This window comes from Solanum dulcamara, chromosome 10 (assembly GCF_947179165.1).
Source record: "Solanum dulcamara chromosome 10, daSolDulc1.2, whole genome shotgun sequence".
NCBI lineage: Eukaryota > Viridiplantae > Streptophyta > Magnoliopsida > Solanales > Solanaceae > Solanum > Solanum dulcamara.
In genome coordinates this window covers 73896000-73912034 of record NC_077246.1, presented here as the reverse complement: position 1 = coordinate 73912034, position 16035 = coordinate 73896000, and the positions used below count along the sequence as shown (strand labels likewise).

The 16035-nt window shown below is 28.1% G+C and overlaps 1 protein-coding gene across 1 annotated transcript; it reads right to left on the bottom strand.

The window, feature by feature from the left end:
- Window positions 1–5739: 5739 nt before the first annotated feature.
- LOC129871645 (regulatory protein NPR5-like) lies at window positions 5740–8542 on the bottom strand. The gene is made up of 2 exons (XM_055946601.1): window positions 7664–8542; window positions 5740–6688 (listed from the first exon to the last, which is right to left on the bottom strand). Exons 1-2 carry the CDS (start codon window positions 8150–8152, stop codon window positions 5753–5755), a joined length of 1425 nt encoding a protein of 474 aa, XP_055802576.1. The 5' UTR covers window positions 8153–8542; the 3' UTR covers window positions 5740–5752.
- Between the last annotated feature and the right edge of the window lie 7493 nt (window positions 8543–16035).

Below are 16035 nucleotides of genomic sequence, written 5' to 3'. Positions count from 1 at the left end.
TAAGAGAGCGTAAAAAATATATATTACATGTACACCTAAGATGACTTTGCTTAACATTTAACTTATTTTACAAATTCAGTTATGATAACCTATTTTAATTTAAAAATTTATTTTCTAAGTCCATGCATATCGACTAGCTGATCAAGACCTGATTAAGGAATCGCAATTGTTTTGAAAAGAATTTAGCTAATAGATACGTTAAATAAAAATATCATACTTATAATGGATTATAAAATTTAAAACACAATTGCTTAACTGATAAGGAACTAATTATTTTGCTCCAAGTGAATACTGGAATCTTCTGTTTGTATAATCACAATTTATTGGCAAGTCATTTTCATTGAAAATTGTGGTTGAAACACTTTTGATTTGTTTACTTAATGAATATTTTTTCCAAAAATGCATTCATTAATGGATTGTGACTTCATAATAAAATTAGTGAAAATGGAATATACTAGAAAAAAATATCATTTTTCTTGAATTAGAATAGTTAGTGGGTTTAATATACAAATCTAATGAGTTGGAATGGACTATATTCTCAAAGTGTGGTGTGATAAAACCACACAATACATTGTATTCACGCCCATAGTAAAATACATTATAGTCGTATGCATGCTATCTAATCTTAGTTGAAATCACGTTAATACATACAATATCTGATTTTAATTGTATGAGTTTTCAAAAATCAAAAAGAAAGTAATATCAACTCTACGTATGGACAATTGAATCCAATATATATACATATCAATTTTATGTGATGAGTTTGTTATATTTATGGGAAACCAACACCTAAAAATATGTGTTGTATATATGTCATATGTGTATATTAGGTATTTGTTTATCGTCTCTATTAAGAAAAAAATTACTCTGTTAGAATTTTTAGATACACAAATACATATATTTTGTATAAATTCTATAAAAATACATAACATAGCTATATTTTATATATTTTTTAAAATACCACTAAAAAAAAAGGAATCGAAATCACTACGTCACCTAAACGTCACAAAACTAGGGTTAAACCTTAATTGAATTAAATAATCACTTTAAAACTTGAGCCGTTCGTAACGCTTTCGAATGATCAAAATCTTTTCAAATACATAATCTTCGTAAGAATACGAATCCAATGACACCCATATAGCTATATTTATTTTCGAATCAAAAATTGGGTCAAAAAGTCATCCCGAGTCATTAAAGTCAGATATGAAATTTTCTTTCCGATTATGTTCACTCATGATAAAATAAACTCACATGTCAAATTTTAGTTAAAACGGATCGTTATTCGACCCTCAAATCAAGATTTTATATGAAGAACCCTAGGGTCATATTTTCTTATTTCAACGTTATTTCTCCACCAATATACCCTAAAATTATGTTCATAATCACATAAAAATTTAATAAAAAGGATGAGAATAATTACCTTGACATTTTGGAATAAAAATTCTTATTTTTCTCTTCTCCTTTATTTTTCTTTTTCCCTTTCTTTTCTTTCTTCCTCCGTATTTTTTTTTCGCGTTTGTTTTCTCGTTTACACCGCACCTTCCTCCTCTCTTTACTTTTTTAATTAAAATATAATTATGTATCAAAAGTAATAAATTCTATCATTTTTCTTTAATAATTGGTATAGAGTGTTAAATAAATTATCAATTTAGTTCACTAATTAAATTAGTTATTTAAATTTACCCCTCAACTAAATAACTATGATTATCGAATAGTCCAAAATACTCATAAAAAATACGGAATGAGTTTTTCATGAAATAAAAAGCTGTATTTCTCAAAACGACATAATAAGTCGTTACACATAATTTATGAACAATTATTCATGGAAAAGTTTTGTTAATATGACAAGACTTATGAACAATTTAACAAGATGAGCGAGTGAGGACTATATCAATCTAGCAAGACTTTTATACATTTTAATAAGATAAAAGATTGATGATCTCACAAATATTTATATTACACGACAATGATATTAAGTTTGAACTTTTAAAAACTTTTTTCTAAAACTTCAATGAAATATTATCCACACGCCTACTAAATAATTTGATTTTCGTAATTTGGGAGTGTGGAAAAATTGAATCGATTGATAAATCGAAAATTGATAAAAAAAAAATATCTTATTAATTTAACGTATTTAAAAATCAAAAATTAATAAATCAAATCGATAATACATAAAATGGAACCGAATCAATCGATGCACACCCTACTCGTACTAAATATAAAATCACATAATCGGAACAGATAAAGTAGCTAAGGGTCCATTTGCTCATAGATTATTTTCAGGAAAAAATACTAGGAAAAATAATTTTTAATAAATAATTACTGATTTTAGCGATACTTTTTATTTATTATCATTTATAGCAATATTATGATATATCTACTATGTATTAAAAGTGAATTATTCATGCAATATAAATGTATTATAAGTGTTTTAAAATATATTATACTTGTTTGGTAAGAAATTGATACAATATATTATAAGTGTATTAAAGTATGTGATAAATATATTATCCATGAATAAAACTTGTATTATATGAATTTTATAAATTATTCTCGCTAATATGTATTAAAATTGTATTATAAGTGTTCAGTAAAAAAAATAGTATTACTATAAATGATAAATATTTTTTTAATGTAGTACATTTACTTAATTTTTCCATATTTTCAGTAGATAAGGGCCCATTTGCTCATAGATTATTTTCACCTTCTTTGTTTTTTAATTGTATTTTGAAATCATGTTTAGACATATAATCCAAACTCAACATGAATTCTGACATATTTCAAAATGAAAATAAATAAATTAAATACTTGTATTCATATTTTTCACTCTAAATCACTTACAAAAAAAGTAATATCTTTTACAAAATAAATTTATACCTAGACACAATTATAATTTTTAAAACTTTCTAAAAATTTCATATTTTTTATGTTTAAATACTCGCTAAATATTTATTTATTGATAATAATAATAAGAGACAAAAAGCAAGAAAGTCAGATATCATGGAATTTGTCATTGTCCCATCACCTCAGACATGTTGCCAACTTGACTACTCATATATCCAACCAAAATAAAATAAAACAGAAAGAAAAAAATGACTCCCACTTTGAAAAACTCAATCTATTTTAATTAGTAATCTTGTCTAATCTTAATTAATTCCAAAATCCATATACGTCAACCCCAAATCTTCTTCTTGATTTTTTATTTTATTGTATATGATATTTTTATATATTCTAATATTATATTCTTACTATGTGTGTTTTTTCACCATTGTCCAAAAAGTGTAGAGATTGTGACAAAAGAAAAAGAAGAAAGAGGAAAAAAGTAGAAGAAATAAAAAGTTACAACAAACGTCACCTGAAGATTTTGGATTATGCTTTACTAGTATCATTAATTAATTGCTATTTGCTTAATTAATAATATTATATATTAAGTCAAAGGGACCTTTCCCAATTGCCTTTATTATGATTATATATATATATATATATATATATATATGTTTAGAAAATATAAAGGCACGCTACTAAAAATCGATCAATTTTCATCAGAAAAGCACTTGTCAAAAATGTTTTTTAAAGATATAAATTTTTATCGTGTTTTCGATAGATGCAATAATTTTTAATGACGTCTATTATTTATTTATTTTTATATTCATATATGCATAATATTTATGGATTTTACTGTATATATTGTTGTTGTATTTATATATGCATAATATTGGGATGATTAATTGTTAATATCCTTAATTATTTTTAGTTCCACCTTCGTATGGTCAACTATGAACAAGTAGATGAAATGAAATCCAGCTAAGTACCACCTTCTTATTACACTATGAAATTCAGAAAGAACTTTTTTTTTTTGGTCTCTTGGAAACATCAAAGTTCCCAAACTTGGAATTACTAATTAATTTCAAATTAAAGCAAAAAATCGAATATAATGTGTAAAATTAATTAGTTATCATCCAAGATTATATAATATTAACATCTTGTACCTTTGACATTCTTATAAAAGCTTTATAATTTTTTCTGAAAGATCAGTATAACTTCACGCTTAAGATCAATTAACATTTTTATCAATTCCAACTTGATTTAGTTTTTGCTTTTAATTTTCTTAATTTATTAGTAAATAAAGTTACAAAGTTATACAAAAGATTCTGTAAATTAAATACCCTTTCATATGCTCTAAATGCCACAAGACCACAATTCATGTTTTCAACTCATATGCTTTGTGTCTGAAATTATATGGTGCATGCAGATTTAGAAATTAATTAATTAATTAAATTAGGTATATGTAACAAATTATGTCGTGTAGCCACACTCAATGTTGAATTCATGCTACACAAAACCAAATATAATTTTCTAATACCAAATCATGTCTTTTATAATTATACGTTTCTTTAATTAGAAAATTATAAATCAAAGCCAATCATGTTTCTATAGTATAGTACAGAAGATTAAAATAAAATAAATTAATTAATATATTAAAAGGGATTGAAGAGCCATCTAACCCCACCATATACAAGAAGCCAAATAACATCAATTCTTGAAAATCTTTCATGCACATGATTTTAGATTAAAAAATTAATATCAACAAGACAAAAATAAAATAAATTATTTTAAAAAAAATCTTTAGATATTTTCTACTCTAGCATTATATAAAATGTATTTGAAATAAATCGTATTTAATAATACCTTTTCGGTGTGACAGCAAGAAAATGCTAGGAGGAAGTTGGGAGGTGGGAAATATGGTAGACAAAAAAATTATTGGTTAAAAAAAAGTCTTTTGAATTATATAACTAATTTTTATACTATTAAATTATTTAAACAATAATTATAAATTATATTTGCCATAATAAGAGAAACTAGTTATCTAAAAAAATAAAGTGTTTATGTTATATCCACTACTAAATGAGAAACTACCGTAAGTTAGGGATTCACGTGAACTTAATTTCATACTGCATATATTAACAAAATTCACGAAATATCTATAATATTTGACTATAAATTCTAATACTATTGTAGTATTTAACTTAACGTCATTATAGGAGCTAACAAACTTTAAATTACGGAGCCACCGATATATATACACACCACATGTAATTAACTTCTCTTATTTTTAAGTCTAAATCTTATATTTTAAGGAGACTTACTGGTAGAATTTTTTTGCTAACCTGATAGTATAATTTTATTTACTTTATAGATGTATAGAATTAACTAAAACTCAAAAAGTAAAGACTGTAATCTACTACAATAAATTAAATTATACCGATTAATATGCAATTTCCCCCCCTACAAATTCAGTGTATATAAATTATATCATTAAATATAAAATAAAAAGAAATTGACAGGAATGAGTTGACAAGATTGACCTGTGCCCTTTCCTCTTCACAAAGCAAAAAACTCAGATTCTCCTTTGTCCCATCCAATAATAATTTCCCCATTGCATTATCATCTGATCAATGCCCTAAACACAAACATGAAAAAATTCACAAAAAAAATCCTATCTGGCTCGAATTCTTAAAAAAAATATCGCTAGATATGTATCAAATATTTTTAAAGAATCTGAACAGCATAGCCAAAATATCAATAAATTGAACATATGAGCAAATGTAAAAAAAAATCTAATATCATAAAGAAGATGATACTATATATGTAACTATCTTAATAATAGTATTAATTAAATCTTGAGATCATTGACTTTCCTTTGTATTCTGTCTCAATTAATAAATTGGTCAGACAAAATATGTATAATTGTCTAATAATCATGTGAATTGTGGTACATTGATGAAGGGTCATGAGTTGAAGTATTAGCAACTCCACCACCAAGATTTAAATACACCATTCTTGAATCAATGTTAACATTTGATCCAATATTCCCAGTACCACTACTTGTACTAGATGTATGATCATCACTCATATTGGGTGGATAAATATTCGTCGAAGAAGGATCAATAGTATTCCCGCTCCCTTCCTCTCTTGAAATCACCATAGCTGCTGATTGAACAAGTTCGAGGCAAAGTCTTAACTTATTTGGTTCAATTTGAGCATGTCCCGGGAACACCCCTTTAAATAAAAAATCGGATGTTAGGGTACGTAAAATGTCCAAAGGAGTGATCCCATTTAATGTTCGTACGTTGGGATCAGCATGGTGGTCTAATAGAACCGCGACCATGTCTGGTGAAACCATTTCAGATGCAATGTGCAGCGGAGTTTTCCCTGCAGGACCTGCAGGGTAATTAACATCCGCTGCACCTAGCTCTAGTAACGCTTTCACAACTTCCCTACTACAATTTTCAACTGCATAGTGTAATGCAATTGATTCATCAAGATTTAGTCCTTCTCCCATTACCATGAGCTTGACAAGTTCAACGTCGGATGAGTCAAGGGCTCGTCTCATCCGATGGATTTTTTGATCCTCGAGCTCAGCTGCAGAGCTGAGGTCATGGTTGTGGCGGTGGTGATGTGGCATTAAGGATCGACGTGCTAGGTTGGATTTGAGGCGGAGTTCTTCAATTTTGGCTACAACATCAATGGGAAGGTGTTTGGCTAACATTTCAGGTGGAAGGCCAGATTTTGCAACCAAATGTGAACAAGTAGTCCATAGTTGATGCATGTCTTGCTTTCTTGATGCTATTAGAACTCTCATAACATCTTCAATTGAGGCTTTTTCTACCATGATTGCCAATTGCTTCTGCTCAATCCAAAAAGAAACATAAAATTGTTAAGAGCTCATGTGGTTTAACTGATTAAAAATAGCTAATAAGTATAAAGTGCTGAAAAAGTAGGCTTGTATATGCTAAAACTCAATAGTTGGACATAATTAGAGACCCAAGAAAAAACATAAAAATGTTATGAGTCCGTCTAATCAAAAATACAGTAGCTGATAAGTATCAAGTACTGAAAAAGAACGTTCGTATAACATACTTAGATTGTATTTGGATGTGCAAACTACTAATGTGTTTGTTCAAAATTGTAGAGTTCCATTTTCTTTTCTTGTAAACAAATGAGGAAAGTAGATCACTATTGGGGAAATATTTGGTTTCATCACTTTTGAAAGACAAGATAGAGAAATCAAGAACCGTATTTGGAAACATTTTAGCTAGTGTATGACATTATGATAAAAGAAGTCCAATTCAACAAACACAAATAACTAATCTCACATGAAATCAAGAGATGAGACATCTAGTATCAAAACTCTATCCACAAAAAAAATCATTAAACAACGCAAAAAGAGGGAAAAAAAGTAAAAGATTGCACCCTTTTTTTTGGGTGTATATTCACTTATAAATAAGTTTTAAAAAAAATAGGTAAACAAATTTAGAAATTTAGTACTACTAAGAGTAAATTAAATATCTTTGTCTAGCAAACAAGAAACAAAAACTTAAAATCAAAAACTAACCATACCCCATTTCCCAAGAAAATGGAAAATTTGATTCCACCCTTCCAAAAATCCATAACACACATAAAATAAACAAAAGTGAAACAAAATACTGTGTTAAAGTATTTTTATATTGTTAGGTCATTTAACTTGACCTTTTTTTCAAAATTGCGAATTTCAAAAAAATTTATACTGTTGGCGGATATTAGTTAAACTGATTAAAAAGATTGGAAAGGACAAATGATTGATTAAACCTTTTTTTTTAAGTTAAATAATGATTGATTAAACCTGAGTGAGTAAAGCAAGTTGTTCAACACCAAAAGATCTAGCGGCTGAGAGTGTATCAAGTGCAAGATCAACGGCTGAGGTGCAATGTGTATGCCAACAACCTCTCTCTCCACAATTAGGCCTTGGCTCATGTTTTTGTGGTACAATTGAGACTTGTCCACTGTATAAAAACTGCATCATCAACAAAAACACCTCATACCCTACCGAGTTCACCGGTATCACCACACCACATGATGATAATGATGCCGCCGGTGAATCCAAATCCCTCGGCCTGTTAATCGGACTGAGTTGCTGGCCGGACTGTGGAGAGCCCGGCCCGCAGAAGAATTTCCTGAAAAATTGACTCCGCGCTGCAAGGACGCAGCGATGAGCATGGACTAAACGACCTTCAACATGAAAAGTAACATCACTAAAAGCTTGACCATTGATGAGTAGATTGAGATAATCTAAAGAGAGACTTCTTAAGGAGTCTTCAGGATTACTACTCATTTTTTGTTGTTGTTAATTTGTGTATAAAGCACAGTTTTTGGTTCTTTTTTTTGTGTGTATAATAGTAAAAAGGTTTTTTAGTTCATGTTTGTATAGCTTGAAAGTAGTGTTGGATGAAGAAGAAATAATGAGAGTGAGTGAGATTCTTTCTTTCTATACGGTTGGTGTTTTGTGTTGTGTTGTGTGTGGTTAAAATATTTAGAGAGAGAGAGAGAAAGGGTGGAGCAATATGGATGGTTATTCTGGGCGGCTGAGCTATTTAAACAAATAAAAAGTAGAAGAGAGAATATGCATACCGATAATAATATTTGATGAAATATCATGCGAGAACGGTAAGGGATATCTATAGTTAAGGCAATACATATCAAAAGGTTCGAAGAAAGTGAGATCTCGAGAAAGTGGTGTGTATGGTGCAGTCTTATTTCAAGCTAGGCAAACTGTTTTGATAGACACTTCACACTTGACTCAAATAAAACATAACAAAACAAGAAAAAAAAATACAGTAAAAAATCAATAGCAGTACCATCAAATAATATGATAACTGAATCAAAAAAAAGGTAATAATAAGAAGTATAAGAAAGCAAGAGAAAAAAATATTACTCCCTTCCTCCCATTTTATATGACAACTTTTCCTTTTTTTTATTTTGTCTCTAAAAAATATCACCTTACTATAATTAGAAATAATTTACTTTAAAATTATCTTTATCCTTAATGAAATAATTTATAGTCATTATTTTGAATCATAAGTTTCAAAAGTATTTTTTTTGTTTAAGCACAACGTCAAGTTAAACAGTACCACACAAAATGGGATGAGGAGAGTAATTAATACCATTGATAAGAAAAACTAGATAGTACGACTAAAAATAGCTATCATAATACAAGGATAATAAAGGATTATAGATTGAGAAGAAAGAATATTTTGTCTAATTGCAAAAAAGGGGAAATAAAAGGAGAAATATCATTAGATTTGTCAAAAATTGAACTAGATCAAAAAAAAATCTACACTAATATCTGAACCAATAACTTTATATTATATTTAATTTTAATAATTAAAAAAATATTTTATTTTTATAAAATATCGACCTGAATCGACCCGTGAAACACTGAATGACAATACATCACTGGCTGTCTCATAATTCTACAATTTGATATTTGAGTTGTCATTTTTATTTGCCCTAAATAAACCCTACCATCCACCCTTTGCCCACGTACTTCATCATTTTCCTACTGAAAATAAAGTACCAACACCACTTAAATTTGTCCTCATAAATATTAGTTACACACTTAAACTCAACGTTCTCATATTTTTTTTTTCTTTTAGACCAATTAATCTGAATTACGTTAGAAAAAATAATAATTTTAGAAGCAAGTAGTCTTAGAATATTTTTTTAATCCCGTCTGCCTCTAAATTTTGGCAAAATTTACCTGTGTGATGGATAATTCGAGATAAATTTAATCATATATATCATGTATAGTACATATAAGTTGGAAGTCATTTTCTACGTGTCTATTATGTTATCATGTTTTTCTCCCGCAAATTAGGCTTTTTCATATACTCTTATAACATTTTTTGGTCCTTTTCGATTGTCATTGGTTACTCTGTCAATCGATAAATTATAGTACTAATAGATTTGTCTAAAGCAAGGCTAGCTAGAAAATAAAAATGGTCTATATAACTATTGGTAAATTAAAGTAGCATCATGAATTCCCAATATATTTGGTATTTTTTATTTCTTGTTTTTCATTTAAAAATTTTTTTTTGGTCAAACAATCGTTAAGAAAAGAGAGAATTTATGGTCCAATTACTTACTAGTTGAATTTGATTGACAAGAGTTCATGACTTGCAAGCAATGAAGCAATTAATTAAGTTGAAGATAATAGTAGAAAATTACTATAGATTTTGCATAAATGTCAAATTGAAGTGAAAACGATGTGGCAATTATAGAAAGATATTAGGATCGATACCCTCCTAATTGGTTGTTTTACTTATTTTTATCCGCAAAACATAAGGGAATATAGACAAAAAATTTATAATTTATAACTTTCGCCTTGTTTTTTCACGCTCGATATTCGATATTGTATTAGGGCTTCATCTTATTTGTATTCGCTCCGCATAACGACTCATCAAAAGAAAAAATATCGCTTTTTATCATAATATTTTGCATATTCAAGATTCGAAATAGAAAGGGACAACTTAGAGTACGGGTTCAATCCAACCCAGTAATTTCAGTTCAAACTCTATATTAATCTTAAGAAATCCATTTAATATAAATAAATTATTGATTTAGCACCTAATAACGTAAAATAGTTAGAAGTCTGACTCTCATAAGCTTCAACAAAAAAGTTGTCAATAATAGATTAGGAGCTAGGAATATATTAATCTTTTTTTATTGAAGAAATTATATATCTAAGCAAATTGCTTTTGATTCAAAAAATATAAAATTAATCTCAACTTGTACTATATATACAAAAGAGGTATTTGGATTCCAAATTGTAAGTGCTTAAGGGGCATAACCCCAGCCCCGCTCTCCCTTTAATTGAGTTTCATTTCAACAACTTGAAAGATCAAAATAATTCTATTTAATTTCCAGAAAATATTTTTAAGAATATATATGTTTGGTAAGAAACTTCGAAATATCGATATCACATCGAGGTATATAGACAATTAACATCATCAAGGATTTGTAATATGATGATTCAGATTCTTTCACTCTTAATTTAAAAAGTAAAACTTCTTGTTAAAAAATGCTTTACTCTTATAGTAATTGACACACAAGTTCAAATTAATTAATCGAACCAGAAAATTTCGGATACTGCATGATTGAAAAAATAGAGGGACCCTCTTAAGGAAAATACACACATTAGACTTTGTCATGTATTGCCTTTGAACCCCACAAAATTCTATTGCCCTCTCTCTATTTCTATATGGGTGTTTTAGTCACTTTGATTTGATCATTTGATGTTGGTGAGTCATGATTGGAACGCGTCGATAATTCCATATAAAGGAAAAAGTGGGTAAATATCATCATACTAATAATCATAATAATTAATAAATTAGCTCGATTTTATTGATGTTTCAAACATGAAATCATTTATTTCTTAGGCAAAGAGCACTCCTCTTGTTCTTTCCACTTCTCCTAGAAATGAGACCTTCTCAATCCCTCTAGTTGGGTTGGCGTTTGACTATTTTTATCACCAAATTCTTATAAAAAATCCTAAAAGAATAGTTGAACTTCTGTTGATTTGTGTTCACCCTTTACTTTGAATTAGATTTAGGCTTTATCAGGGCTTCGTCCAGTACTAATAAGGACATTGTCTTTTTATGACAAAACTCTCGGTCGTAGTTTGACGACCTATCTTCAGTAGAGGCCTTTAGTCTTTTGATTAGAGTATTCACCTTTTTTTCAAAATAAAGATATAGCAACTAAAAGAAAGCTAAATTGAATCGTAATAAAATACGTAAGAGAAAGAAAGAAGAGCAGATCTTTACTTCATTCACGAACTTCTTTTTTCTTTAAATAGTGGAGAGAAACTTCATTCTTGCATAAAAGGTAAAATGTTCTTCAAATATATGATTCATCCCTCAAGTTTATAATTACGGAATGAACAAATCTCACACGTCTCATCACACTCTTTTACAATGAAAAAGAACTTTCACTTTTTTTCAAAACTTCAATACAAACACTCTTTCTCTAATTTTTTTCTACTTTAAATTTTAAAATTATTTCTCTCTCAACCTTTAGAATTTTGGAGGAGGCACATTCGAAGGTCGGCCAGTACGTTTTGACTTGTCTTGAATAAACTATTCACCAAAACAAAAACTTTTTTTTTTCAATTTGGTGTTTAAAAATATATATAGAAATTTAATGTTCATTATTTATATTTGAATTCAATTAAATTTATATTGGACTTTTTTCATATTTACGATATAAAGTTTTCTAACAAAATCAACTTTGTATTCAACATGATTTGAACTTAACACTCTGATTGAGATCGGAAAAGTATTACTATTCTATCATAATCCTCGTATATCGATATGCACCAAAAGCTTATAGTATAAACAGATATTATATATGTATATATAAAAAATAAGGGTTTGAAAAAATTAGAGCCATTGACTTATATATTTTGGGCTATTGAATCTTGGAAATAATTATTATTAATACGACTGTTTTTTCATGGTATTTCAAGTCAACGTTGATGAACTCAAGGTTTCCATATATTACTTCATCATTCTGTTTCAAATTTCTTTCTTTGACTTTTTTTTTCTAAAAAAAAGATTTTTAAAATCTTAGTATAACTTGTATACTCTATTATATAGTAGCTAGTGGTGGGAGATACTATTATGCTAATTGGAAAAGGTAATTTAAAATTTTGAATATCTAAACAACTTGTTGGAAAGTAGTATTCTATGTTCTAATTTATGTAACATTGGTTATTTGCATTTCGAGAGTCAAACCTCAAGCTAGAATTGTATATTATAAATATTTTTAATTTGGGGTTATAAAGGAGTTGTATATTAACTTTGACAAATTTTATCTGAGATAATAAGAAATTAATTAATTAGCAAGTTGCAAACCAAGTGGAGACAAAATGGGACAAGATTAATCACTTAATTAGATGCGTTTTTTAAGTAATCACATGCAATTTTATAGAGAGATTTGATTAACCTTTTGATTTGATTTTTTTAATCTTTAATTTTCCCCTATCAACATTTCCTAATAGGGAAAAAATTGAAAAGAGAAAAAATTATAATATTTTATATTGCCTTGATAAAAGACTAGTTGTTCTTTCATCTATTATTTTATTTAATGGTACACCTTAATCTATTATTTTAAATATCCCCCTTCTCCAATCAAATTAAATGACTCCTCCATAATAATTTTTTTAATCTTGGTCTTGTAGGATGTCAAAATCATATAATTTAGCTAGTGGCTTTAAAAAAATAGTGATTACGACTTCAAATCATAATTAAGAATATAAAATATTAGTCTTTCTTAAAGTGATATTAAACAATCAAAATATTAGATGGTGGTTGGAATTAAATTCCAAATAAGGCAAGGATATCATTAACAATTAGTGAGTAAAATTTTCTTTTCTTTTCAAGTATAGAAAAAGTGAGAATTGAGAATTAAATTTAAATACTCACTCATTAAACCGTTTATACTAGCCAGCAAATATATAACATATAATTATACATAATCAACATATAATTTATGTTTACTGGTTTAAAAAAGTAAACAATGAAGCAGATCGGCTATTAATCGGCAAATAAATTAGAGGCAATAAAGGCCCATTTAAGTAAACATAGTTACAATTGACACTAAACATGGTTTAGTTGTTTATATCAATTGTTAGTAATTATTTTTCATATTATATATATAAATTATGATAAGCAAAGGTGATTATGAATAATTATTAGGGTTTTGTGTAAAAGAATTTTTTAGGTCCCTAATTAATCCTGCTTGCTTTTGGGGGACATAAACCATATAAGTAAAAACATAGCCACCCCACCCCCCACTCCCCACCCCTTTGCAAAATCCACTTTCTACATTTTCCCCCTTCCCCTTTGACTTCCTCTTGTTCTAGCCAACCCTATCATCATAACAAGTCCACAATAATTCCCCAATTTTAGTGCCACTAAGTGATTTTAACTAAACACAACCCCCGCCCCCCATACCCACCCCCTAACCAACTAAATTCTTGTGTTTGATAGTTAGAAAATCCATTCATCAAATGAAAAATATTGAATATGCCTACTCAATAAGAATAACGAAATTGTAAAATGAATCTATATATCGTAAAGAAATTTGTTGTTCAACTACCATACTTAAACTTTGTGTTTCATCGAGCCCCGAGCTTTGTGATGCCTCGTTTTCAATGCCTTTATTGGTAGATTAATTTTTTCCCGATTAAGTAAAGGAAAATACTAACTAAAGTAGCTTAGCTTTTTGCCATTCCCTATTCTCCAACATAGAGAATTCATAGACTCTTAGGCAAATCAAATTAACTATTCAAAACCTAAACTTGACAAACACGAGACCTAAATAACCACTAAACTTATCATAGTACAAGGGTCAAATTAAAATTATTGTTACTCTCCAAACAAAGTAATATCGTCACATAAATTGAGACAAATAGAGAGTAATTATCGTTACTCTCTAATACGTTTTACATAGTTTTCAATACATTTTGTTTCAAAAAACTAATTTAAAGATATTATGTCTGAATATACGATTAAAATTAAGAAGCTTGGTTCTCGAAATCTGAACTATATAAAACATAAATTGGATAAAAGGAGTCATTTGCAGAGATAATATTGGACTTCAAGATGATGGAATTTTGCTACTACTGTTATGTATGGTCAATTTTTTCTTTCTAGACACACAATTGAAACATCATTAGAAATGCATATAACTTTAGTTGAAGAAAAATCTTAGATAGATATACACACAATTATATATATTGACTTTTCTTTTAATGTGATTTTGGTGCAGACACAATTCATGGCAATCCACATAATAAAGCATTAATTTATGGTAGAAGATATATATATATATATATATATATATATATATATATCTAGTGGACTTTACATTGTATACCCAAAAAGAAAAATTAAAATGGACAAGAGTGCATAAATTTGGTCAATGTTTAATATCTCATTCATTTCCTCACGTTAAGTTATTCTCTCTTTGGATATTCCTTTTGATTTATTATCCTATTGATTAATGTTCGATTTTTCACCTTTTATCTTTTCTCTCGTAATTTTCCCTCCTCCCTCTCCTATCCAAAGGACATTTTGATATACTTAAGTTTTTGCTATTCGTGTTGTTTAGGAAATGATCGATTTCTCTCTCATATATAAAATATTTTTAAAAAATCCCATTGAATTACTAAACCCTAAATATAACTTTCTACTAATTTCCTCCAATTGCTACTTTGATGTGACAAGACAAATACTGTAATATATGTGAGTTAATGAATGACCTTTCCTTCACATAGGTCCACATCATTTATCATACTGACACGTGGCAGTAACCCATGATCTTTCCATCAGTCTGTCTAACCTCACACTTTAATACGTGAGATAAGATAAGCAAGTATATTTTATATATTCTATTAATATAAATAGTGAAATAAAATAATTTAATAATTAGATAATTAATACTATCTTAAAGTAAATATAAAATAAAATTAATTCTAAATTATACTTCAAAATTATTATTCTTATCCAACATATCAAACTACGTCTTACTTACTACTACTACTGAGGTTTCAGAGTTTACAGTTTTGCTTTGTTCATTTGTTAGATTTATTGTAAAGAATGCAGTGGCACTGACTTCCTTGTGCCATTAATGGCACTGTACTGACACTTCTCTGCCTAGATTCTCCTTCTATACTTTATTTAAATCATGTGATAAACTTTTGTTCTCATAAAACATATTATAATTATTGAGTAATGTTAATATCCTATTTATGTCGAGAATAGTTTGGGTTAGAGTCATTAATATAGCGTTTGTTTGATAAACTTAATTGAAAAATAAAGGCAAGTTCTTACTATAAGTTATAACTTTAGTATGATAACAAGTATTTAATCCTAACAATAACAAAAGTAGAAACTTGTAATCTTTAACATTTTGTGATATTTGTATGATTATGAAAAAAAATTATTAAATATTATTTGGAATACTCCTTTTGTATTTATTTGTGGGCACCAGTAGAAACTTGTTGGCTTTTGATTTGAATGATAAGAATATGATGCAATATTCTGATACAAGGTGTCTCATTCTTTTTGCCCCTCTTATTTTTTATTTTTTTTTCATTGATCTTCATCATAATTTCTAACTGCTGTACATTTATTTATTTGTTTCCTAGCTACT